Source organism: Suricata suricatta, chromosome 3, assembly GCF_006229205.1.
Source record: "Suricata suricatta isolate VVHF042 chromosome 3, meerkat_22Aug2017_6uvM2_HiC, whole genome shotgun sequence".
NCBI lineage: Eukaryota > Metazoa > Chordata > Mammalia > Carnivora > Herpestidae > Suricata > Suricata suricatta.
This window is the reverse complement of record NC_043702.1, coordinates 2,957,952-2,982,972: the sequence shown is the minus strand read 5'-3', so window position 1 is coordinate 2,982,972 and position 25,021 is coordinate 2,957,952. Positions and strand designations below refer to the sequence as shown.

General features: G+C 55.8%; 1 protein-coding gene across 3 annotated transcripts; it reads right to left on the bottom strand.

Moving 5' to 3' along the window:
• Window positions 1-518: 518 nt before the first annotated feature.
• RAB17 (RAB17, member RAS oncogene family) lies at window positions 519-16,099 on the bottom strand. 3 transcript variants are annotated; one of them, XM_029933545.1, is made up of 7 exons: window positions 15,939-16,098; window positions 15,004-15,171; window positions 10,219-10,378; window positions 5,181-5,332; window positions 4,100-4,225; window positions 1,567-1,660; window positions 519-1,318 (listed from the first exon to the last, which is right to left on the bottom strand). In XM_029933545.1, exons 3-7 carry the CDS (start codon window positions 10,373-10,375, stop codon window positions 1,209-1,211), a joined length of 639 nt encoding a protein of 212 aa, XP_029789405.1. In that variant the 5' UTR covers window positions 10,376-10,378; window positions 15,004-15,171; window positions 15,939-16,098; the 3' UTR covers window positions 519-1,208. The 3 variants fall into 3 exon arrangements, with proteins under 3 accessions (XP_029789405.1, XP_029789404.1, XP_029789406.1); XM_029933544.1 differs by lacking the exon at window positions 15,004-15,171; XM_029933546.1 differs by lacking the exons at window positions 519-1,318; window positions 1,567-1,660; window positions 15,004-15,171 and adding an exon at window positions 2,250-2,587 and having other exon boundaries at window positions 15,939-16,099.
• Window positions 16,100-25,021: the final 8,922 nt, after the last annotated feature.

Sequence of the window (25,021 nt, the reverse complement as noted above, 5' to 3'; positions counted from 1 at the left end):
GAGACAGAGACGAGACAGAGACCGAGACAAGACAGACGACGTGGATGGTGGTAATACCACACTTTATTAGGACAGCCAGGGTCTTATATACCATGGGTGATTACATCGTTTCTTTAATGGTTACCTAGTTCAAGGTCCCTGAAGAAAGGACATGCTCTGGAAAAGGTCAATCTTATGAGGACAGTAGTAAGTAACAGAATTAAGTCATTACAAGAGAGGAATCCCCTAATAATAGTCTGGTTTTAAACACAAGATAAACCTGAAGAATTCTATGAGGAGATATACCTTCCTTAAGGCCCTTCATCAGTTATTCAAGGGTAAGATGCTGATCCCTTTATAAGCAAATCTTTTGGCCGAGGATCATGTTCACTCCCAACAGCAGGCAAAGAGCCAGAAAATAAAGGAAGGGAGTTGATTCAAAGCCTAAAAGTATATGCCTCTTTGCAAAGCAGTGAGGAAATCATAGGATGAACAGAAGCCATATGTGCGGCCCAGGAGGCCAAATATTGTTTGAGGGCTTTTTTTTTTTTTTTTTTTTTTGCCTACTGGGCCCCAACACACCCCTACCCCATCAACATGGAGTCTAAAATTTTAAAGAGAAAAGAGTTTTATTGGAGCCCAAGCGAGGACATCTGCCCGGGACACAAGACCTTCACAAGGAAGAGCAGGGCCACATACGTCTTGTACATAAAGAATTACAAAGCCTCATGGCAAAGAACATTCTGGAAAGTTGTAGATTTTCATCTTACGTTTATAGTGTGGGGGAGACTTTAACCTTAGGGAAATCTTTAATCTTTTTCTTTGTCTTTTCTTTATGTCCGGAAAGCTCCTTGTTGGGTTTTGTTTTGTTTTGTTTTGTTTGTAACGAAGCGGACGGTACAAGGCGTGCTGAGGACAGAAACAGAGCGCCTGCTTGGAAAGGGTTTGGCCCCTTGGTAAACGTTAAAGTCCAGCTTCACCGGGAGCCAAGGGGCAGGGCCCACAAACGCTAAAAGGTGACAATGTCCTTTGTCAGCCCCGGGAGCCCCCTGGCACCGGCCCCTCTCCTGGACGACTCCCACCGGCTTTGGGACATGGTAATGTTCAGGGCCACCACCTTCCAGAACCTCTAGGACTCGTCAGGGTGCATCCGAGTAGTGGCCGAGGCAGCGGCTCGCCCTGAGGGGCGGCCGGAGCAGGGGCCCGGGGGCGTCCTGGCGGGGCTGCCGTCAGTGGGCGCAGCACCTGGCCTGCCCCGCGGGCGCCCCGGTCAGAGCCAGCCCCCTGTCGCCCGTCTGCGCCTGGCTCTTCCTCTCTTCTCTCCGCAGCAGCTCTCTGACTGTGAAGCACAGAGGACGGAGGTCTGGGAGGGCAGGCCCCACGCCCAGCATGCACCCTGTCCACGGGGCAGTCCCACGATGGTCACCCGGAGCCATGAAGCCCGGCTCCTGGCAATCCTGCTCCCCTTCCAGCCCCTGGAGACATTCTGTCAGGTCCCAGGATCCAGAAACAAGACCCAAGAAGCAGGGCCCCCAGGGATGACCCCCACCCCTGCCCCGGCTCTCCTGGGGGCCCCCCACCACTCACCTACGGCGCTGAAGACCTCAGTCACCTGGTGGTTCAGTTTGGCTGAGGCCTCCGCGAACAGCAACCTGTGGCTCTCCGCAAACTCTTTCCCTTCCTGGGGGACAGGGCAACTCATGTACGGAAAGGCTGTTCCCGGGACGCCTGGGCGGCTCAGTCCGCTGAGCGCCTGAGTCTTAGTTTTCTTCTCAAGTTATGATCTCATACTTCTTGAGATCCAGCCCCACATCGGGCTCTGCGCTGACAGCCTGGAGCCTGCTTGGGATGCTCTCTCTCCCTCTGTCTCAGCCCCACCCCTGCTCATGCTCTCTTTTTCAAAATAAATAAATAAACTTATAAACAAATTTTTTAAGGAAAAAAAAGTCTCTTCCCTAGGAATATTCAATTGCCTTCTGAGACCCAAAACCAGTGACAGTTTCCAATTCTGTGTCCTGGCTGTCCCCTGCAGGGGCCCAGGGCCAGGGAGGCAGGGAGGCTGGGAGGCAGGGAGGCTGGGAGGGAGGGAGGCAGGGAGGGAGGGAGGAAAGCTGGGAGGGAGGGAGGCTGGGAGGCTGGGAGGCTGGGAGGCAGGGAGGCAGGGAGACTGGGAGGCTGGGAGGCTGGCAGGCTGGGAGGCTGGCAGGCTGGGAGGCGGGAAGGCGGGGAGGGAGGCAGGGAGGCGGGAAGGCGGGGAGGGAGGCAGGGAGGCAGGGAGGCAGGGAGGCTGGGAGGCAGGGAGGGAAGGAGCTGACACAGGAGGAAGGCTCCCCTCCCTGGGGAAGCTGGTGGCTCCCTGCCCGCAGGTCTCTCCAGCACCTGTGGGCTCTGACTTGGGGCCAACCAAGGGAGCAGGCAGGAAATGCGGAAACCGCGCTGGGCCTTTCTTCCGGGGGTCCCGCCTCGCCTTCCACACGGGTTAGGGCCATGGGGAGCCCGCATCGGGGCGTTGGCGGCTCTGATACAATCTGAAGGGGGCGTGTGCCCAGCGGTGTGGCAGGAACGTCCGGTTCCTGACTTGATCTCTGCTCCGTGTTTCTGCGAGACCCTAGCGGCGGGGGGGGGGGGGACAGAGAGCCGAGCACGCGGCACTTTCGGCGGCACTTTCGCACCCCTTCTCTGTAACCCTCAGTTATTTCAAAAGGAAAGCTGGGCGCCTGAGTGGCTTAGTCAGTTGAGCGTCTGACCCTTGATTTTGGCTCAGATCATGATCCCAGGGTTGTGGGATCAGTCGAACCCCACAGATTCTCTCTCTCTCTCCCTCTGCCCCTCTCCCCCACTCACAATCTCTCTCTCTAAAATAAAATTTAAGGGCGCCTGGGTCGCTCAGGCGGTTAAGCATTTGACTTCGGCTCAGGTCATGATCTTGGGGTTCGTGAGTTCGAGCCCCGTGTGGGGCTATCTGCTGTCAGCACAGAGCCCACTTCTACCTCTGTCCCCGTCTCTCTGTTCCTCTCCCCTTCTCTCAAAAATAAACATTAAAATATTTTAAATTAAATTTAAAAATTTTTAAATAATAAAGGAATACAATGAAAGCCAGAAAATTAACATAGGGAACTGCACACCTGCAGATCACGCGTGAACTACGTGTCTCTGCAACATTTATTCTGCCTTTGGTCGTCTTACGGAAGAAGGAGGCTTTTCTTTTTTTAATATTTATTCATTTTTGAGAGCGAGACAGTGTGAGCAGGAGAGGGGCAGAGAGAGAGAGAGAGGGAGAGAGAGAGAGAGAGAGGGAGCTGTCAGCACAGAGCCCCACGCGGGGCCTGAACCCGCAAACGTGAGATCATGACCTGAGCCGAGGTCGGACGCTTAACCGACTGAGCCCCCCAGGCGCCCCGACTATGGCTTTCTTATTTTCTAGCCCCTGCTCAGTCAGTTCCCAGCAAGGAACGTGTCCCTTTTCCAGTAATTGACGGAACACAGAGAAGATCTGAAAACCCACGTAACTCAGCTCGGGGTGAAGGGGCAGGAAGGGGCGCGGTGTCCTCGGGAGGCGGCAGCTCGGTCCTCCCCTTCCAGGACGAATGGCCTGGGCCGCGCACCCAGCCCCCCCCCCCCAATCTGGGGAGTGACCCTCTCTAGGCCTGACTTTCCCAGGAAAGACCAGAAATCTTTGCCCAAAAGGGAAGTTCACGTAGGAAGTACGTATGAGGGTTTGCGACGTGCGTGCAGGTGAGGAGCGCACGCTATGTGACGTGACCACGCTGTGTGACATGAGCGCATGCTGAGTGACAGGAGCGCACGCTGTGTGACGTGAGTGCACGCTGAGTGACAGGAGCGCACAATGTGTGACGTGAGTGCACGCTGTGTGACGTGAGCGCGCTGTGTAACGTGAGCGCACGCTATGTGACCTGTGTGACGTGAGTGCGCGCTGTGTGACGTGACTGCGCTGTGTAACGTGAGCGCGCGCTGAGTGACAGGAGCGCACGCTGTGTGACGTGACCGCGCGCTGTGTGACGTGACCACGCTGTGTGACGTGGCGCACGCGGTGTGCTGGGGGCCCCCGGGGTCACCCTCCTCTCCCCTCGGGGCTCACACCACCCTGTCCCAAGCCTACCTGGAACGTCACCTCCCGCTGCCCGCCGAGGTCCGTCTTGTTGCCAACCAGCATCACCACCACCTCCCCCGGCGGGGCCTCCCTCTCCAGGTCCCGAAGCCACCGCTGCGCATCGAGGAAGGAGTCCTAACAAAGGAGACAATTAACGGCGACAGACACCCGGGCGGTTTTCATGGGCTCCCCCGGCCACGGAAACGCGGGTGTGAGAACGCAGGGGTCCACGACCCCACGACAGACCCCCCGGAGGAGAGGCGGCCGTGGCTTCTGGCTCCGGGGCCCTGGTCACAGCACGGCTCCTTCCCCACCCCCGCAGCGCCCGAGTTCGGGGGGCTGCGGGCTGTTCAGGGTCAGACTTCAAGCTCCGGAGCCCCTCACTCCCGGGAGCACTGTGCGCAGGAGGTCTTGGGGGCGCGGCCATCACCCGATCCTACCTTCAGGACCCTGGAGACCAAGCCCCACGTAGCCCCTCCCCACTCCCGGCCGCTGAGCTGCTCAAGTGGGCGGCCTCCCCCTGCGCCCATCCTACCCCTGCAGACTCACTGAAAACTGTCTCCCCTTCCTGCTCACCTGCCCGCTGCCCCCCTTCCCCGCCCCACCCCACAGGCTACTCCCCCCTTTTCCCTCCCTCCCTGCAGAAGCCTCCCAACCTCAGGCTGAGTCAGGCTCCCCTCCCTCCTCCTGCGCTAAGCACCTGGTCACGCGTACTTCGCATCTACCCAGAGGACACTGTGGGGGGGTGTGATGTGCAGCCAGAGACCATGTGCGGTTTCCAGGACACCCCCCCCACCAATTTTGTGGGCACCCAGGGAATTATGGGCGATAATGGTGGTGCTCTCTGCAGGGTGTTCCGAGAGCACCATGGCGGGGCACACTCAGCATGCAGGAGGAGCAGGGGCTATCAGTGAGGGCTTCCCGGAGGAAGCGGCAGACTTTCACTAAAGTGTTTTCTGCTGGTTGTGGTGATTTTACCATAAAGCGCCGTCACGGGCTGGTCACAGAAAGCCTTCAGAGGATGGGCTGTGACTGAGAGAACAGAGAGCCTTGTGGAGGTGGGTGGGGACGCGCCCGCGGGGGGCCTCACCTTCTTGGTGATGTCGTAGACCAAGAGCGCGGCGTTGGCGCCCCTGAAGTACAGGTGGCAGATGCTGTGGTACTTCTCCTGGCCGGCGGTGTCCCAGATCTCCAGCCTCGCGGACGCGGCCCCCGAGCCCACCTCCTTCGTGAAGAACGCGCCTGAAACAGAAGCCGGGGGACAGCTTCACCAGCCGGGCGGGGCCTTTACCCCCCAGCGCGGGCCGAGCCATTGGGCCATCGTGAGCCCCGGGCTCAGAGAGACACCAGCGCGTGCGCTTCCGGCCACCCACCCCCAGGCAGGCTGAGCGAACACCTCTCCTGGAAGACGGCGCTCCCATGAAAAGAGAAGAAAAGAGAAAATAAAAGGAAGGAAAGGAAAAGAAAGGAAAGGAGAAAAGAGGAGAGGAGGGGAGGGGAGGGGAGAAAAAAGAAAAGAAAAGAGAAAAGAAAAGAAAAAAGAAAAAAAAGAAGTCATTTGCTGTGGACCCTTTGCAGGTTCCACAGAGGCTCCGGGTGGGGAGATGAACTCTCAGGGCCGAGGACAAAGGCCTCCGGACGGCGTGACATGGAAGGGGCCCCTGACAACCCGGGGTCCAGCATGTCCCTGTGGGCTTCCAGTGATGCACCTGAGCCCCGGGGACTTCTAGAACCATCCACACCCCTGCCCCACCGGCCGCTCAGTGGCCAGACCAACCTGGCCAAGAGGTGCTCACGACCACACCAATACCCCCCAAATCCCTCCTGCCTCCTGCTGACCGTCTGGCCTCGCCGACGCCTCTCCCTGCTGACCTCTCTGCAGGCCCCACTTGGCATCATTCCTCTGGCCGCCTGCGTGTCCCCTGCCTCCCATGTGAGCACAGAGAAAGGCCACACGAGCACACGGCAAGACAGCAGCAGCGTGGCGGCACCCGCAGGCCAAGAGGAGCCTCCAGGACAATCCCGCCAGGCTGCGTGCTGACCTCAGACGTCAGCCTCCAGAGCTGTGAGAATAAGTCTCCGCCGTGGTGTTTGCTGTGGCCGCTGGGCAGCCTCGGCTCTGGGTCAAAGCTACAGCCTGTCTCAGTAGCGGGACAAGGGCTCCCGGCTCCCACGGGGCTACGTCAGGCCTGAACAGGGAGCAGCGGGTGAGCGGAGGCCACTGCCAGCTTCCCCGGGGCCTGACTCTAGGTCCGCTTCCTCTTCAGCAACCTTAACTGCCCATCTTCTCCTTCTCCACTTTGGAGAAGACGGCTCCTGTTGAGCTAAAATGCATGGGCGGCCCCAACGGATTTGCAAGGAGGGTTTTAGTCCAAGTGATGAGAGGGCTCGAGTGACTGGAGATTTGCAGAGACCAGAACCCTATCCTCCCTGGAGACACATGCAAGGTCCCTCTGGGCCCCTGGAATGGAATCCAGAGCCACCTTCCAGCCCCAGGCCCCAGAGACCCCAGGGTTCCAGCCAGAAAAAGAGCCCCCGTTAATTATGGCCCTCCTTCTGAATCCCGCTGACCGCATGGTCCACATCGTCACAGCTAAAGCCGAAACACGATTGAAAAATAAACTTCCCAGGAATCCAGACAGACTTGGAGACTGAAATGATATTAGCCACGAGGTGGGGCCTGGGGGTGGGATCAGGCCCAGACCCAGGGAGTTTTTGAGCTTCTAGAATACCCTGGTGGAGAGAACGCACTGGCAGATTTTCACGGGCCTTGGAGGCCCTGAGCCGGAGCCGCCGCCTGCGATTTCATGGCGTGGCCCCATCACAGCACCACCCAGGTCTCCTGTCTGGTCCCACCAAAGACCTCAACACAGGTGCCGCGGGGCCCCAAAGAGGATGCTTCCAGCCACGCCCACAGCCACGCCCACGGCCACGCCCACGGCCGCCGCCTCCTCTCTGGGCCCGGGGGAGGGAGGGCTCTTGGAAGCTGGTGCACTGAACAGCCTACCGTCTGCCCGCCTGACTTGTACTGTATCACCCAGATTAAAAAGCGTCTCTATAAATGTTGACACAAGGGACGTAGTTGTGCTTTCTCTCCTTTTAATGTCCACAAACAGCCAATTCGCTCCTCTAAGCCTCGTCGCACGGTTGCCTTTTTCACAGACACTATCATTGGAGCGCGGGTGGAACAGGGCCCCAGGGCGCAGCAGCGATAGTTTAGAAGGCCGTGCTGGTGGCAAAGGTCTGTGGCCCTTCCCTTCCCACACCAGGCCCCGCTCCCCGCAGGCAAACACGCACACAACCGCTAGATGTCACCATTTCTCCAAAAGATGTCCCTCGGACTGTGCCGCGCTGGGAAATGGGCCCGAATTCCTGCCTGCGGCCAGTGTGGACTCCAGGATGAGGGGTCACTCTGTGCGGACCCCAGTGGGGTCTCCAGGAGCTCTCTGCGGTTCAAGCCCCCTAGCCACAGCCTCCCCCTCCCTGGCTAGGCTCTGTCCTCCAGTGGGATCAGGACCTCCGTGGCAGCGGGGATGTGGAGGGCAACAGATCCAGATCCCCTGGGGGGGCCAGGGACCCCCACCCTCCTGGAGTTATCCTGAAGCCAGCACGCTTGGAAAACAGCACTACCCTGGACAAGCCGGCCCCGGTCCCACCCTGCGCTCTGCAGTGAGGGGGTGGGTGGTGACCTAAGTGCTAAGGTGGTGACAGGTGACTGCAGACAGCCTGAAGTCAGCCCTGCAGGGAGATCCCAGCACGGGGGTTGTGTGTATCCCATTTCACAGACATGTCAAGACCAGACGACCCGTTTACCCATGTGCCACCATCCGGGTCATGTTTATTGAGGGTTTCCTGCAGGCCAAGCACCCGCCCACCCGACCTTGGTCACTGTCCCCGCTTTGCCCCCCCCTCACTTTCCCCAGAACTAAAGCCAGGTCCCTGTTAGAGCCAGTGCCACGTGTGACAACTGCCTGCCTTCGGGGGGATTTTGTGCAATGCAGACTGCATTTCCATAGACTAAGGGGTCGCTCATGTCCTGGTCTGAAAACTGGGAATATCGACTTTTATAATAACGTATAATGACGCGGTGATTATAGTAGCATCATTAATAATATAGAATACATTATAATACACTGATACATATTACAACGTACACAAAATAGTTAACTTCCCTTATTTCTTTATTTTTATAATAATGTCATAATGACAGTATCCACCTCCAAAGATGGTCGCATCGCATGAGGTAGGCCCTGACTACAGCGTTTCCGCCCGGGATTTAACTCCTAAGAGCAAAGGAGGGGTTATTGGCCCTCCGTCCCAGCCCCCAGCGCAGGGCCGGCGAGCAGTAGGGGCACACAAGTCAGTGCCAGCCCCATGATTGACAGGCGGTGGAATAAAGGATTGCCCAATGGCTGTGCCCCAGGACTAAGCTGGTTGTCTCCTGCCCCCACACTCACTCGCCCCAGGCACAGCGGAAGGAGAACAGAGACCCTAAAACACCAGCCCCAAGACAGAGGCAGGGTCCCAGACCTGGCTTGGGGGAGGGGGTGGGGAGGGGACGGGCTCACTCTGGCCGACTGCTGGAGCAAGGTCTCAAACTTTTCTGGCAAAAGGCCTTCAGTACGTATTTAGGCCTCCAGGGACTTACCATCCCTGTGACAGCTCCTCAGCTTTGGCATCAGCCAAACGGGATATGCAAATGGAGGTTTCCTGGAACCTTTGGAAAACCCAGCAGAGCAGGAAAGCCCAGCCCGCCAGCCTCTCTTCTCTACCCACCCCGAGAGCTGAGGGGTCTGGAACCTGCTGTCTCTCCTCCTCGCCTTGAACCTTCACCACCCAGCTCACACCCAGCTCACACCCAGCTCACACCCAGGCGCACACCCGAGGGCCAGGCCCCCTTCTGTGGCCTCTGCGCTCAGCCCAAGCCCACCCGAAGCCAGACTTAGCACTTTGGTGTACTTTTTAAGTCCACTCCAGCCGCCCTGGCCACTGTCATTACTGGCTCTCCCCCCCGTTCCCTTCCTGGAGCCCACACCCCCACCGCTCCTCTGCCTCGCTCACCAGTAGCACTGGGGGCCTGGGCCTGGCAGATCCCTCGGCCCCCGTGTCCCTCCAGCACTCTCCGGAATCACACACACACACACACACACACACACACACACACATGCACACACGCCCCGGGAAAACCGGAGGGCTCCCAAGTAGCCAAAGCATGCATCAAATGTAGCGTCCTGGCTCTGTGTTTGGTGTGTCTGTTTGGCTTCTGACAGAGCCCTCCACACCCTGTGCAGGCGTGGGCCAGAGGCCGTCCCTGCAGGAACTTGCTAAATGAGAGAATGAGGGAGTGAATGAATGAATGAGTGAATGAATTAACGAGTGGACTCAACAAAGTGTAAGCAGAAGGCTCGTCATGGCAGAGTCCATATCTGAAGAGGCCGCTCTGGCTTGGAGTGGGGGACCCTTCTTCCCGCCAGGCCAGCCACCCCCCAAGAGGGACGGCCCGAGGTGCGTGTTGAGTTTCCCTGCTTTTGGTGGAAAACAGGATTTTCAGCCCAGGCAGGACGTGACGGAGGCCGACAACCCAGCAGGTGCTCCGAAGCCCCGTACCCTTGGGAGCCGTGACGTGTCACGTCCTCAAGCAGTGCAGTGGGAGGGTCTCCCCTCCCTGCCACCCCGTCCTCTGCACCCGCCCCCACGATCCAGGCCAGGCTGGTAAACCGGGTCGGGCAGAGAGAAAGCCAGTCTTCCGTAAACCGCCCCTGGAGGGCAGCGCCAGCAAGGAGGGAGCCCAGGAGGGGTGCGGGACCAGCGCATCTGGGTGGCTGAGTGTCGGAGCCGGCGAGGGCGGAGGGAGGGGCTTCCTCTGGGCTTCCCCCTCCACCAAGCACAATCCCTCATACCAGCCCCTGGGGGCCCAGGCCCTGACCCTGAATCTCTGTCCCCAGTAGACTCCTGCTGGGTCCCACACGCGTCTGACCAGTCTGACCACCGGGGGCCTCCTGCCCTCCGGCGGTGCTGGGCGCAGCCCCAGGGCTCCAGGGGAGGGGGGACGTGCCCCGCCCCCGGGCCATCGGCCTGGCTTCTCCTCCAGCTGACTAACGGAGGGCGCGCTGTCCCGTGTCACTTACATCCCACGGTGGGCAGGAGGCTCTTGAAGTCGTTCTTCACGTACCGGAGAGCCAGGCTGGACTTGCCCACAGAGCTGCTTCCCAAGAGGACCAGCTTGAACACGCAGGGCTGGCCCGGGGCAGCCTCGGGGCAGGGGACCCCTCCCGCCTGCGCCATGCCCTGAAAGAGACAGCATTTGCAGGAGGTTGAATGTCTGAAGCCAAAGGGCCGTAGTAGCGCGTTCGCCCCTGGGGTGCCGCTCCGAAGGTGGCCGGCCGTGAACCCAACGGAGCTCTGAGTCAGAGGCAGCTGGGGTGGTACCCGTGCCCCACTCTGCACCCCGTCTCCTCATCTGTGGAGTGGGCTGCGCAGTGCCCGGTGACAGGTCTGTTGTGAGGAACTAATGGGGGTCATGTGTGGGAAGGGGGGACCGGGGGGGCCCGGCAGGACCCACGGCATCACGCGGGGCTGCGTGGAAAACAGTGAAGTGTGGTTATCGTATGGGCGTGTTGCTCTCACTCCGTCCTTCTCACTTTTTAAAACAACCGTTACTTAGAGGCGCCCGGGCGGCTCAGTCAGCTAAGCGTCCGGCTCTGGCTCAGGTCATGATCTCACGGTTCGTGGGTTCGAGCCCCATGTCAGACTCTGTGCTGACAGCTCAGCCTGAAGCTGCTTCCAATTCGGTGTCTCCTTCTCTCTCTGCCCCTCCCCCGCTCATGCTTTGTCTCTCTGTCTCTCCAAAATAAAAAGACGTTAAAAAATTTAAAATATATATACCGAAGCCCACCAGTGGCCGGCCGGCAGTCTCAGGAACAGTCTCTGCCCCGCCCTCCCTCAGTGGGTGGGAGGGAGGCCCCCCAGGGCTACGGGAATGGAGGGAGGGAAGGAGGTTTGAAGCATGCCCCGCACCCGCCCCTTGCCCCCACGCTGCCCCAGCCAGTGGCCACGGCCAGGACCCGCCTGGTCTGCCTGCAGGGACAGGAGGGGAAGAAGCGAGTTTGCAATCAACGTCTCAAAACAAACCAGGCTGAGTGTGAAATACGAACAGGGCTGTTCTAAGCACCAGTGACCGGGCAGTAGGGTCTGGAGGGAAGGGAGCCCGGGGGCTCTGCCCTTGGGCACAGGGGCCGTCGGAGGCAGGGGCCGCGCCATCTTACGCGGGATTCACGAGTTTCTCCATCAGGCATGAGGCTTACAGGGGCAATGTATGTTTCAGAGAAGGTTTAGAAAAATAAAGCGTTTTAAGTTTTCCATCCGTGTTTTTTTTGGAAGCCCCCCCCAAGTGATTGGGTGTCTGCCACGGCTGAGAACCGCTGCTGTGATTTTTGTCTCTTCTCCTCAGGGCTGGGGGCAGGGCCTCACACGTAGCAGGTGCTCACTGAGGAATGAATAACTGAACGCAGGAGGTGAACTGTCCAAACACATGACAAGTGGCCCCTCAACGCCCAGCGCTCCGAAACACCCGCCTGAACCGGGGACGGCCTCGAGGGGCCTGCGGCCGGATGTGAGTGACTTGCTGCCAGCCGGGGCAGGGCTCTGGGTACAGTGCTCTGGGCAGCAGCCCAGCACCCCTGCTCCTACGACCCCACACCCAGACCCACAGCAGCCCCGCGAGGGTCCTGGGCGGGAGCCCACCACCCGTGCAGTTCCTTCCACAGATTTCGGACTCGTTGGTAGAACCCTAAACTCAAAGCCAACGCAAAATACACACAAACGAATAGGAGAGCGGCCGAAACGTCAGCTGGACCCCAGGAATAAAATCTGTAGCCCTTGATTCCAACTCCGCAAGCCATGAGGCAAATCAGAGTCCAGACTTCCGAATGGAATCACCGTGAAAGGTAACAGAATGGTATTGTCTCAGAGTCCAGGTACTTCCGGAGACAGACGGACCACCCACTCTGCCGTCCGGTAAACTGGGCGCTTTGCTCCTGGTGAAGCTGCTAGATTTTCTCAGTCTCTGTCCCAGCTGAAGCAGACCTCTGTCCTGCCCCCGGGGCCACCCTGATCTCATCCGGTCCCCATCAACAGCAGTTAAATAAAACCGATAAAAGTCTCTGCCATTGTGAGGCCTGCGGTCCCCTCCCTCTTCTCGCTGGAATTAACTTCGGTTTTTAACTCTGCCTTAACTCAAAGAATTATTTTTTTAATGTTTTTATTTTTCAGAGAGAGAGACAGTGTGAGTAGGGGAGGAGCAGAGAGAGAGAGAGACAGAATATGAAGACAGGCTCCAGGCTCTGAGCTAGCTGTCAGCACAGAGCCCGACTTGGGGCTCGAACCCATGAACCATGAGATCATAACCTGAGCCAAAGTCGGATGCTCAACCGACTGAGCCCCCCAGGTGTCCCTCAAAGAATTCTTTTTTAATGACTTCTCTCTCTTGCCGGACTGGAACTTCTGAGCTGCACTTCATGGAATTATTTTATTAAGACCTTTTCGCATGCGCCAGGCTGTAACCTCTCATGAGAGCAAGGACTGTAGTCATTGGTGGTATAGTAGGTGGTCAAGAAACACTCGTGAACACACAGGGGACCCTGCAGGAAGCCACGAGTGGACAGACCCGCTGTTCCCACCACACGGTTTGCTCGGCCGGTCAAACCCCGGGCAGCTTGCCGAGCAGTGACCTGGGGTATCAGCAAAAAGGCAGAAGGAGAACAGATCTGTACAGGGGGCCTCAGCCCCGAGTGGCCAAGAAGAGCGGCCCATTACTCATTTTAAGGTCACCCGGCGCAGGTGCGCGGAGGAGACTGTGACAGGAAAAGCGACCAAGCCGAACAGAGAGGCCACCTCCACGGGGGGGGGGGGGGGGGGGGGGGGGGGGGGGGGGGGGGGGGCGCGGACATGCTCGCAGCCCCTGCCCAGCTCAGGCTGCACTGAGCCTCCCACTGAGGCTGAGCCAGAAGCCTCTGGGGACTCTGGCATCACCCCCACCGCACAGAGAGGCCCGGCAGCTTTTCTAAGGCAGACACGCAGAATCGGAAGCCGGAGCGAGCTGCTTGCACACTCTCACTGGGCTCCCTGGGCCCTGATGTGGTTTCAGCGGCTTCCAGAGGGTGCCCGTACACGCTTCCCACATCGAGAACAGAGGTGCAGGGGCGCCGGGGGGGTGGGAGGGGGCGCAGCCAGTGAAGCATCCGACTCGTGATTCCAGCTCTCAGGTCATGATCTCACAGTCTGCAAGTTCGAGCCCCGTGTCGGGCTCTGTGTGGAGCCTGCTTGGAACTCTCTCTCTCCCTCTCACTCTGCCCCTCCCCCACTCTCTCCCTCTCTCAAAATAAATAAAATGAACATTAGAAAAAAAAAAAACAGCAGTGCCCTGAGCCTGCCCAGGGGAGCCGCCAGCCTGAACTCACTGAGGACAGTCAGCTCGATGGCAAACCCTCAGAAACGCGCAGAGTAGGAAGCCGTCACCAAGGGTTGGGGGCGGGCGATGGGCAGATGTCAGCCAAGGGCACAGACTCCCAGCTACAAGGTTAGCAAGTGCTGGGCATGGGACATGGGCCTGGAGACCACAGCTACTGATACTGTGTTACATACTTGAAAGTTCCTAAGAGTCAACCTTGATGTTCTCAGTGCCAAAAAGAAACAGTAATTATGATCATAATAATAACACCATGGTGGGCATCGCGCCTGGTACATAAATGTATCAAGTCAACAGGTGCAGCCTTAAACCGACAGTGTCAGATGCCACTTACACCGCATCGCAGCTGGAAAAAAGAGACACTGTTAAGGACGAATTTCCGAGCTTTCTCTGCCGCCCCCACCTAATACCCCGGTTTCTGGCCGGAAGTATTGGAGTCTCCTGCTTAGAAGCTGGTGGCCTATTGATTTCTACCGGAATTTTGCACAGAGAGGTTCTAATGCACCTGCAGCAACACCTTCTCGAGTGTGTGAAGATTCGCCCTTCAAGTTTGCCTTGCTCTTTATGAGCTCAGAGTAATAAAGCTCTTAGGTCTAGAAAATCTTCAGCCCAAAACACATCTGCATTAATCCAAACAGGTGGAATCTGAATGAACACATCATTGCTATGATATCACATTCCAGCGTCCTACTTCTATGGCAGTGATGCATCTCTTTGTTTAAGAATAGTATTTCACTGGGCGCCTGGGTGGCTCAGTTGGTTGAGCGTTCGACTTCAGCTCAGGTCATGATCTCATGGTTCACGAGTTCGAGCCCCGCATCGGGCTCTGTGCTGACAGCTTGGAGCCTGGAGCCTGCTTCGGATTCTGTGTCTCCCTCTCTTTCTCTACCGCTCTGTCTCTCAAAAATAAATAAACATTTAAAAAAATTCTTAAAAGTGGTATTTCACAGGTTAGAGGGCGCCTGGGTGGCTCAGTTGGTTAAGTGTCTGACTCTTGGTTTCAGCTCAGGTCATGATCTCATGGTTCGTGAGTTCAAGTCTCACGTCGGGCTCCATGCTGACAGTGCTTGGGATTCTCTCTCTCCCTCTCTCTCTGCCCCTCCCCGTTCACACTCTCTACCTCTCTCTCAAAATAAATACATAAGAACTTTAAAAAGATTAAAAAATAAATAAAAGTAGTATTTCACTATAAATATAAACACATCATTGTCAATATCAAAAAAGTAAATCCCCCATAGTCCCACATCCTTAATATAACCAGGAGTGCCATTTGCCTATCTTCTTCTTGTTTTTCTTTTCCATGAATCTTAAAAACAAGCAAACCAAAACCCATAGTGTTAACATAAAATTCTGTACCCTCCCGTTCAGCCCACAACGCGTGTGAAAGCCACTTTCTCCATCGCTGCAGTGCTCTGCAGGCAGTCGGCCACCCACAATTACGACCCACCGAGCATTCTCACAGCGTTTCCACTTTGCGGAACCATTTCCCAATGACTGGATTTTTTCTCGGTCACAAGTGACTTCTCTGTAATCGGCGAGGCTGCAGAAAGCCCCCTCCGGCCCCCTTTCTGTGTGACTGGCTGTGTCAGCTTCCGACAGTCAGACACGGAGCCCTCTGTTCGGAGAGAAAATTAAAAACATGACTTCTGGCCCAGCCTCTAGACTTTAATCAAGACGGGGTTGTTTGAAGTCCTTCTAAATATAAAGTTGTTCAGAGCAACGAAATATTCGTGATTAGGGTTAAGAGCGCTCTCTGGAACATCCGACTAAGGGCCGTTTTTTAGTTTTTACAAGCTCATCTCCTTTCCACAAAAGGGAAAAAGAAAGGACCGCAAACCCAAACTAGCCCTTTTTCAGGGTGGGAGGCGGCATTTCGGGGGAGGGTGCGGTGTGCTGAGTCTGTCGTGCAGGACAGACGTCACTTGTGTGCCCAGAGTGTAAACAACACCGGGATTTCGTGCCTCTCGTGCCGCGGCCGGTCCGTGCTCCCCGAGCACCTGGGTCATGGGCCACGGGTCCCCTGGAGGGCTCCTCCGCCGCCAGCAGCGCGCGGTGACCGCCTGGCGGGAGCCTTCCCGAGAGCCGCTGTCTCACCGGAGTCTCCTGCTGGGACCTGCCCTCGCCCGCCGCGGGGGCTCCAAACAAGGGCCCTCCTGGCCGTCAGAACCAACTCCGCACCCTGCGCTCTGCCCTTTTGATTATGTGCACAAGGACAAGGTCACAGACACACACACGTGCACACATGTGCACACACACACACACATACCCCAAAACACACACAGACATACATAGACACATGCAGACCCACAGACACAAACACACACACAAATGCACACACACTCACACTCCACAAAGCACACAGAAGTTGAAACAATGACTCACGTGTCCCCGGGCTGGTCACCTCCGGGAAGCCTGCGGGCCTGTCATCCCCGGGTCCTGCGGGGCCTCTGCCTGTCTCCCCAGTCTCCCTCCTCCGGCCCCAGCAAAGGCTTGCTTCCCCGATCGGGCGCCGGGCACGGCAGGGCAGGCGGGGTCGGGTCAGAAGGGCAGCCCTGGCCGAGCACCCGCCCTCCGGCCCCAAAGTCCAGCCTCCTCCCCCTTCCCGGAGGCTCCAGGGCAGAGCTGCCGGGGTGGGCGTCCCCTGGGCCGGGCAGGGCAGAGGCCGGCTAGGAAGCGCCGCTGCAGGTGTCTGCTGCCATCCGGCTCAGGGGAGCGCATGGGCTTCGTTCTCCGTCCCTCCTTTCAGTGCTGGGGGCCCCCGCCCCCTCCTTCCTGGGACCGCAGGGCTCTCTGCTGCTCTCAAACCTTCAAACCCAGGGTGAAAAGGGGTTGTATTTTGGTCAACTGAATTGATTCCTGCGGCAGACCCTGCAAGCCAGGGCTGGTCCTGGGGCAGAGAACCGGGTCCTGGCACCACGGCGCGTGAGGGGCTGCGTCTCTCTAATACCGCCCCCCCCAGCTTCGTCACCCTGGAGGCCAAGCGCTCCTCCCAGGGGACAGGAAGACCCAGCCTCAGGAGGGATGGACAGAAGGGGGCTCCCATCCCACTGAGCTGCCGGAAAACATCCCACGCCCTCCGTGGGGTGCTGGGGGGCATCTGTGCCAGGCTTCTGACGGGACGCCCTCACACCGCCCTTCAGGACCGGACTCTCTCTGCGGAGCCCACGCCGCCTCTGGGGCAGGAGAATCCTTCCTCCACACAATCGTTTCCTCCGGGTGTGGCCGCCTCCCGGGATCCCACCAACCAGCGTGGCTGGACCTGCCTCCCTGAGGACCCTGGAGCCCTCCCCACGTGTGAATGGCACCTGCACCCCCCCCCAGCAGACCAGTAACCAGTGTCGGGGGCGGGGGGAGGATGTGCTCCGCCTTTATAACCCAGATGGGGAAGATCCAGGTTTGAAACACATGAAGGTGCTTTCCTTTTCTTTTCCAGCACAGACCTGCTCCTCCCCATTTACAGCGAAGCATCCACCTCCCTGCAGGTTTTGGGGAGGGGACACAACACGAGAGGGAGGTGTAAATCCCAGCTTCAGGGCAGGAGTGCAGACACAAGGCCAGCGATAGCCAGCATCCTACATCCGAAAAGGGAGTTTTGTGCCTGCGGCCAGACAATAGCGTTCAAAGCCAGGCACCCTCCAGGGAAGAGGTTTGTGGAGTCCGTTCAGCTCCCACGTGGCTATCCAGCTGCCCAGACATTATACGACTGAGGGTCCCGAGTGGCAGGCTCAGGGCCCGGGTCTCCATCCGGGCTGTGTGACAGACGGCCACAGGCCACGGCCGGCATGGGTCAGGGAGGGGCGGGGCACAGCTGACTGGTCCCCTGCGGGGGGTCGCCCAGGCTGCAGTCACGGAGTTGGCTGGGCCACAGGCTGTCTGGAGCCCATGGTCCTGGATGCCCGTCAGCAGGGGACTCCTTACTACGCCCCGTAATCGGGCCACACGAACGAGCACCCACACTCACGGGCGCATACGGTGAAACCTTGGTTTGCGAGCATAACCCGTCCTGGAAACACGCTGGTCACCCACGGCCCTGGCATCTCAGAGCCAAGCTCCATTGGCTCAGCTGGGGTCACGTGACGTTCGGCGTCACGTAGGACTCGTGTTGCAAGACATGGCTCCTTCGCCGAGTTAAAACGTAAGGGAAACGTTCGCGCAGCAAGTTACCTGCAATCCAAGGTTTTACCGTATTCCCCTTTGGAAAGAAATACACAATCATAGAGTGTTAAAGCCGGAAGTGTCCCCGGGGATTCTCTGGGCTGAGCGCCCAGCTAGTGACTGAAGACTGTAACCCCGGCCCAACTGATTTTCCAGTCGCTGCTCCGACATGGGGGGTGGGGGGGCAGCCCCTGCACGTGGGCCCTTTTGCAACCAAATCAGCCTTTTGCAACTTCCCGCCCATTTGCCTTCCTGGGGTCGTGCGGCAAACGCCTGACCCTCCGCCACGGAAACATTTCTGGGATTTTGGAAGCAGTTGTGGGGCTTGTAGCGGAAATTGCCGGTGACCAGCCCAGGCCCCGCGGTCCCCGCTCCTTGCGAAGAGGCCACCGGTGTGGCCCACACTGTTGCCACATCTCCTTTCCGGGGTGCTCATGACCCCGCTGTGGGGATTTGTGGGGAAGAGGGCGTCCCCTTCCTCCTGGGGCTTTCTATACTTAAGGATCAGACCCAGTGTGCTAGATGGCTGAGGTGCAGGTCTTCCAGAATGTTCTTATCTCCTGAGGCCTTTGAGATAAGCTGAAACAGCCATCTGCCTTACCTCAAAACCTTCACCCTTGCTTATCTCAATGGAAAATTCCAGCAGGGATTTCTGAACACCAAGTGAAATTCCTCAGCTCAGCAATCAGCTCGAAGGTTGGCTGCCCTCCAGGCTGGGCAGAGCAGAGCGGAGGAAAGCAACAGGCAAAGTCCGGCCCCCGTCACCCAGGGCCCCGGCCTGCCCAGCGAGAGGCGGCCACCCCAGGCTCCTCCAAGGTCCTAACGGAGCCGTGGGTACAGGCCGAAGAGACAGGCTCACCCGGCCAGACGGGAGGGGAGGGGTCAAGGTAGACGCTTCAGGGAGGTAACCTTGGACTCACTGAAGGTGGACCAGAAACTCGCCCAACGGCAGGAAGAGGAAGGCTTTCTGAAGGGAAGCGGTTGCATAGCAACAGACGTTGTCCCCTCCTTGGCCAGTGACCTCTCCCCTCACCCTTCTGCTCTCCCCTGGCCACGCCTGGCCCCAACCCAGGGTCTGTACCGCCGCTGTTCCTTCTCCTGGAAATGTCTCCTCCCAGATGGATGCACTCCAGGGCTGGGTTCGCGTCCCGTGGCCGGTGTAAGAAATGACAGTAAACTGGGTGGCTTAGAACAACACGGACTTAACCCTCTTACAGTTCTGGAGGTTAGAAGTCTGAAACTGAAGAGTTAACGACGTGGGTCCTCCCGGAACCTCTGGGAGAGTCTGTCCCTGGACTTTCTCCCGACTTGCTATGGCTGCTGGCAGCCCTCGGGGTCCCTTGGCTGCAGCTGCTTCAGGCCCATCCCTGCCCTGTCCTCACACGGCCTCCTCTGTGGCCTCCTCTTCTCACTGAGACACTTGCCTTGGATTTAGGACCCACCGTGTAATCCAGGATGACCTCTTCTCCAGATCCCTAACTCAGTGACATCTGCAAAAACTCTTGCCAAATAATGTCACGGTCACGTGCACCATAGGTTAAGACGTGGGCACGTCTTTCAGGGGCCACACAACTCAGCCCACAACAGGGCCTGCTCACGTATCACCTGCCCCCCAACTCCTTCTCTGACCGACCTGCCCAACCACGCCCTGCTCCTCGCCGGCCTTGCGGTATTTTTCTCCATGATGGGGCAGCTCACGTGCTTTATATTTTCCTTATTGTGTATTGCCGTCCCCACGACTACCCTGTAAATTCCTAGGGGCGGGATCGTTAAGTGTTCCGTTCGCTGTTGTACCTTCAGGGCCTAGAAGAAAGCCTGGTACATAACAGTTACCAGGCAAGTACTGTCTGACCCAATTTTTACACGTAAGCCCTTAGAGAAAGTTCTGTCCCCCCCATTTCAGGACTCTCCTGGATCAAACCCATCCAACCATGAACCTAATGTGTGGAACTCCTGACTAGAAGGAAGGATTTCTGAAGACAGGAAGACCTGTTTATAAAGCCAGAACTAACATCACATTAATGGAAAGGCAGTAGGAGTTCTTTAATTAAATGCAGGAGACCAAACAGATATCCTCTGTATTGATTTTCCTTTTATTTATTTTCCATGACATTACATATCCTTGTTCACACATTATGATAGTAAAAACAACAACACACACACACACAAAGAAAAAAGAAAGGATTAACATAAGAAAGAGGATGGATGAGGGGCGCCTAGGGGGCTCAGTCGGTTGAGTGTACGACTTGGGCTCAGGTCATGATCTCACAGTCCGTGGGTTCGAGCCCCACATCGGGCTCCGTGCTGCCAGCTCAGAGCCGGGAGCTGCTTCAGATTCTGTGTCTCCCTCTCTCTCTGTCCTTCCCCCACTCACTCTCGGTCTCTGTCTCGCAAAATAAAATAAAGACATAAAAATAAAAAATAAAGAAAGAGGACGGATGTCATTATTTACAGATAATTTTATACTTAGAAAATCCAAAAGGACATCAGCTCTAATGTTGTTAAGGATAGACTTGTAGAAAGTAACCAAATAAAAATGAATTAAACTACCAAACGTTAATTGACGAGAGACACAGAAGACTGGATACGTGAAGACACGAAGTATATTCCCGGAGACTAAGCATCATGACCTTGACACTTCCTCTCACCCTACTTAATTTAATGCAACATGAGCTGCATTGCATTAGCCTGCTTGATAAAGCGTAGAACATCTACCTGTCAAACACCAACTGCTGCAGGCCGGCTTAGGAACCTACACCTCATATCTTGTCTCAGTGGAATAACATGTTTTAACTCTCCAGTGCACCACTTATGAATAAATGTCCTGGGCACAGCCCAGGATGGGGGCAAACTCATCAGCATGAACACATTCCTCACCCTTCCCACCACATGCCTTCTAAAAGGAATTCTGGCTTCATTTTCTCTGCTTGCTCCCCAGGCCCTGCCTTCCATAGGGCTTTGTCCCCTGGCCGCCTGGTTGCAGGCCTTACGGGGCTGACTTGGGAGTGCATGCAACAGGGATAGAGCTGCAGAGGAGGTGACGGGGGTACAGACCCCCAGAAACGAAGTGGGCACGCCCATCTGCCTGTTCATGTTTCATGTGCATGTCCTGAAAACAGTATGCGGAGTTGAGTGTTAACATTTTTCTCCTCTCTGCCTTCTCATTTAGAGTATCTGATCCATTTACCTTTAATGTAATCAGCGATATGGTTCTGCTTCAGTCTACCGCCTTGATGTCCATTTTCCTTTTGTTCCCTCTCTTCTTTGTTCCTTTGCTCTCTTCCATCTCCTTTAGAGCACATCAAGTGTTTGTAGTGTCCATTCTCTCTCTTTCACTGATTTCTTAAGTATATTATATTATAATTTTCAGTTCTCTGATTTCCATTGGGTACCTTTTTTTATAATTTCTAAATCTCTTCTGAAATTCACACTTCTTTGCCTATTATATGAGCTTTCTTCCATACAGATTCTTGGCCATATTTGTCACAGTGTTTTAAGTTTCTTGTCTACAAATGCCAACATCCGGTTTGTTTTCGGGTCTGTTTCTATTGATTGGTTGTTCTGTTGTGTTTTTTCCTTGACCGAGGGTCACAGGTCCCTGCTTCCTTATATGTCTGGAAACCGTGGATATGTACTGAGTACTGAATATTGTGCATGACATGTTTGCCTTTGAAGAGTGTCGACCTATTTCCAGCAGCCGGTTCAATTCCTGGTGAATCGCCCTGAGTCTGTGGGAATTTTGCTTTACACCTGGTTGGGTGGGACCTATTTTGATTAGCCATGAATCCTAGGGTGAATCTTTGTCCCGGCACTTAGCCCTGGCTCCTAAGCTGAGGCCCTTCTGGGGTCTCCATGGAAAGCCTGGGAAGTCGACCACACTCCTCTGTGTGGCAGAACACGGACTCGCACTCTGTCTCCCCTACGGCGGCAGGAGCTCAGGCTCTGACAGCTCTTCACACCCTGCAGGCGACTCTTGCCGCCAAGCTCCCTGCAGTGTCACCTGCCTGTGCCCCATGGAGACGTCAGCTAAGGATTTCAGGACAATGAATATGCAGCCTTTGGGGGCTCCCTCCTCTGTGGCTCCCTCCTCTTTAAGACCCCGTCCCTCCAAGATTGATAGTGGAAGCAAGTAAGTGGGCTACTTTGTTTTGTTCTTGCCTTTGAAGAGGTATAAGCCGCATGTCAGGACAGCACCAGCCAAGAAACAACCCAGAGACCCACCCATTCCAAACCAACACCGCCAACTACATTTATGTCGGATGCCAAGAAATATATTGTGCAAAATCAGAGAAGAGCATTCTGCATAAACACCGACACACACCCCACTGACCCAGTGATCCCTCGGGCACCCAAAGGAAAGGAGAGTTGATGGAAAACGATGCAGGCTCTCCAAATTTAAATCCAAGGAGATCCGACTGCTACCCAAAATGGATGGCATCATTTACCGGTATAATAACGATGTGAGGGATTCATAGACAACTCAAATTTTGGATCCTTTTCTATGTCTCTCTTTTGCTTTTTGTTTTGTATTTCTCCCAAATTATATATCAGTTTATATACAAAAAGAAAAAAAAATTTTTTTGAAGATCTCACCCCTCCCCCAACAACAGCAGAATTGTGTACTCTCCTCAAGCTCCTGTGGGACACTTGCCGAGCTGGGCCGCCTTCTGAGCCATCAGACACACCTCCGTAACCTTAGAAGAATAGAAATCACAGTGTCTGCTCTCAGTTCGACCAAATTAACCCAGAAATCAGTAACAGAAAAATAACTGTAAAATCCCCAAACACAGGGAGGTTAAATGATACACTTCCAAATCACACATGAAGCAAAGAAATCTAACCAGAAATTTTTCTGTGTTTTGAACTAAATGAAAATGAAAATACAACCTGTCAAAATTAGCTAGATGTAGCAAAAGCAGTGCTCAGAGGGAAATAGATAGCAGCGAATGTGTGTACTAGAAAAGGAGAAAGATCTAAAATCAGTCACCCAAGCCTCCACCTTAGGACACTAGAAAAAGAAAAACAAATTAAATCCAAAGCAAGCAGAAGTAGAGAATGAATAAGAATTAGAGGAGATGCCCGTGTAACTGAAAACAGGAAATCAACAGAAAATCAAAGAAACCAAAAACCGGTTCTTTGAGAAGATCAATAAATGAATAAACCACTAGGCAGGCTAAGAAAAAAAGAAGAGGGAGGAAACAAATTAGTACAATTGGAAATGAAAGAGGACATCACTGCGGGCTCACGGACGGTAAAAGGTAATAAGGAAATACGGTGCACGACTCCAGGCCCACACATGTGATGACCTGGGTCAGATGCACCAATTCCTGGAAAGACACAATCTGCCAAAACTGACACAAGAAATCATCTGACTAGGCTTATGTCTATCAAAGAAATGGAATCAATAATGAATAACCTTCCAAAACAGAAAGCACCAGGTCCGATGGTTCACTGGTGAATTCTGCCAAACATTTAAAGAAGAGATCAAACCAATTCCCTACAATCTCCTCCCGAGGATGGAAGTAGAGGGAACATTCCTAACGGATCCTATGAGGCCAGCGTTACCTAACACCCAAACCAAAGATATTATAAGAAAGAAAACTAGAGATCAATATCTCTCAGGAACAGATACAAAAGTCCTCAACAAATATTATCAAATCAAATTCAACCATGTATGAAAAGAATTATTCACGACGGCCAAGTGGGATTTAACTCAGGTGTGCAAGGCTAGTTCAACATTCAAAACTCAGTTAATGCGATCCGTTACATTTAGAGGCTGAAAAAGAAAAATTATATGATCGTGGCGATAGATGCAGAAAAAGCATTTACAAAATCCAACACCCGTTCATGACAAAAATGCTCAGTAACCCAAGACTCTCCCCTCTTATTTTCTGGCCACGCTGGCAGCCTGAGCTGCATTCTCTGACTCCTCAGACCTGTAAGCCCCAGCTGCCCTGCCCTGAGCGCACGGGGGCGGCCTCAGGGGGAAATCACATCAGCGTGACCCCATCCAGAGCAGGCCCCTTCCTTCCAGGGCCAGGGCACCCCTGCCGCTTCATGCCACTCTGGGCTCTGCGCCCCGTCCCTCACTGCTCACAACCTCCTGCGCTCTAGGCCTGGCTTGATTCATCCTTTACAGACATAGGAACGGAGGCTCGAGAAGTCAGTGACCTGCTCCGGGTCCCACAGCCTGCAAAGGACAGAGCAGGCTCCAAACTCATGACCGTCAGATGCCAAGGCCATGCGCTGTGCTTGCCATCTGCACTCTCTCCCTTTCAGGGAGGGCAAGGCAGAGCCAGGCGGGCCCTACCCAGCCTCTACAGGGAGTAGTGCTGGAGGCTCCAGCTGCAGGGATGAGAGGTGAGGGCCCATTCGTCCGAGCGCTGCCCTCAAACCTGTCCTATCAGCAAAGCAGGAAGAGGGAGGAGCCAGGAGGTGAGGAGCCCTGCACCAGCCGCTGGGCGGGGAGGTGATGTCCCGGGGGGGGAGCCCCTGACTGGCATTGGTGGTGCCAGTGCCCTTGAGACTCCACAGCACCAGCTCGGCCCCTCCTTCCCCAGCTGCCGGCCCGCAGTCCCTGCCCAGCCCGTGGGCACGAGGCCGCCATGGTGTCAGCTCTTCAACCATAAGGACCCATGGGGATTTCGGTGGTGGGGCGATTCCGGCCATGCAGTAGGTCTCGTGGGGGCTGAACTAACGTGATTCAGGACTTGCTGCAGTTCTAGGGATCAAATTATAACCAGCCCCCCCTCTAGAGCCCCTCCACTGTCCTCTGTCCTTCCTTCTGTCCACCCTCTTGGTCTCTGCTCCAGTGGCCAAGTGACCACAAGGGAACGTGATCATTCTGGTTAGTCACGCGGAGCTAACAAGTGACATAGCGAGTGTGTGCTCGTGTTACAACCCTCCTCTCTGTTGGGTAAACTACGTGCCACTGTCGGTGGGGGCCCAGGAAGAGATGGGGGTGCCCGCCAGCATGATCCGCGCAGCCACACGGGGCCAAGCTCTGAAGGACCTGGGCTTGGTCTGATGTTCCGTGCTGGGTGACCAACCTCCCAGAGGGCCCTGGTGGCATTCAGTTCTGCACTAGTTCCTTGGGGCTGATGCAACACATCACCATGGATTGGGGGTTAAAACAAGAGAAATGAGTTGCCCACAGTCCTGGAGGCCTGGGAATCGAGGCCACCACAGAGCTGGTTCCTTCTGGAAGCTCTGAGGGAGAGGCTGTTTTGTGCCTCTCTCCTTGCTTTTGGTGGTTCCTGCCAAGCTCTGTTTCTCCAAGGGCATGAATTTTGGGGGACACTCCTCAACCT

Excerpts from the sequence above, each read along its gene's own strand:
- RAB17 (XM_029933545.1), bottom strand. The coding sequence starts at position 10,375 with ATGGCGCAGGCGGGAGGGGTCCCCTGCCCCGAGGCTGCCCCGGGCCAG. Across the intron at positions 5,333-10,218 it reads CCTCCTGCCCACCGTGGGAT|GCGCGTTCTTCACGAAGGAG; the intron begins GTAAGTGACACG and ends CTTCTGTTTCAG. Across the intron at positions 4,226-5,180 it reads TCTACGACATCACCAAGAAG|GACTCCTTCCTCGATGCGCA; the intron begins GTGAGGCCCCCC and ends CTCCTTTGTTAG.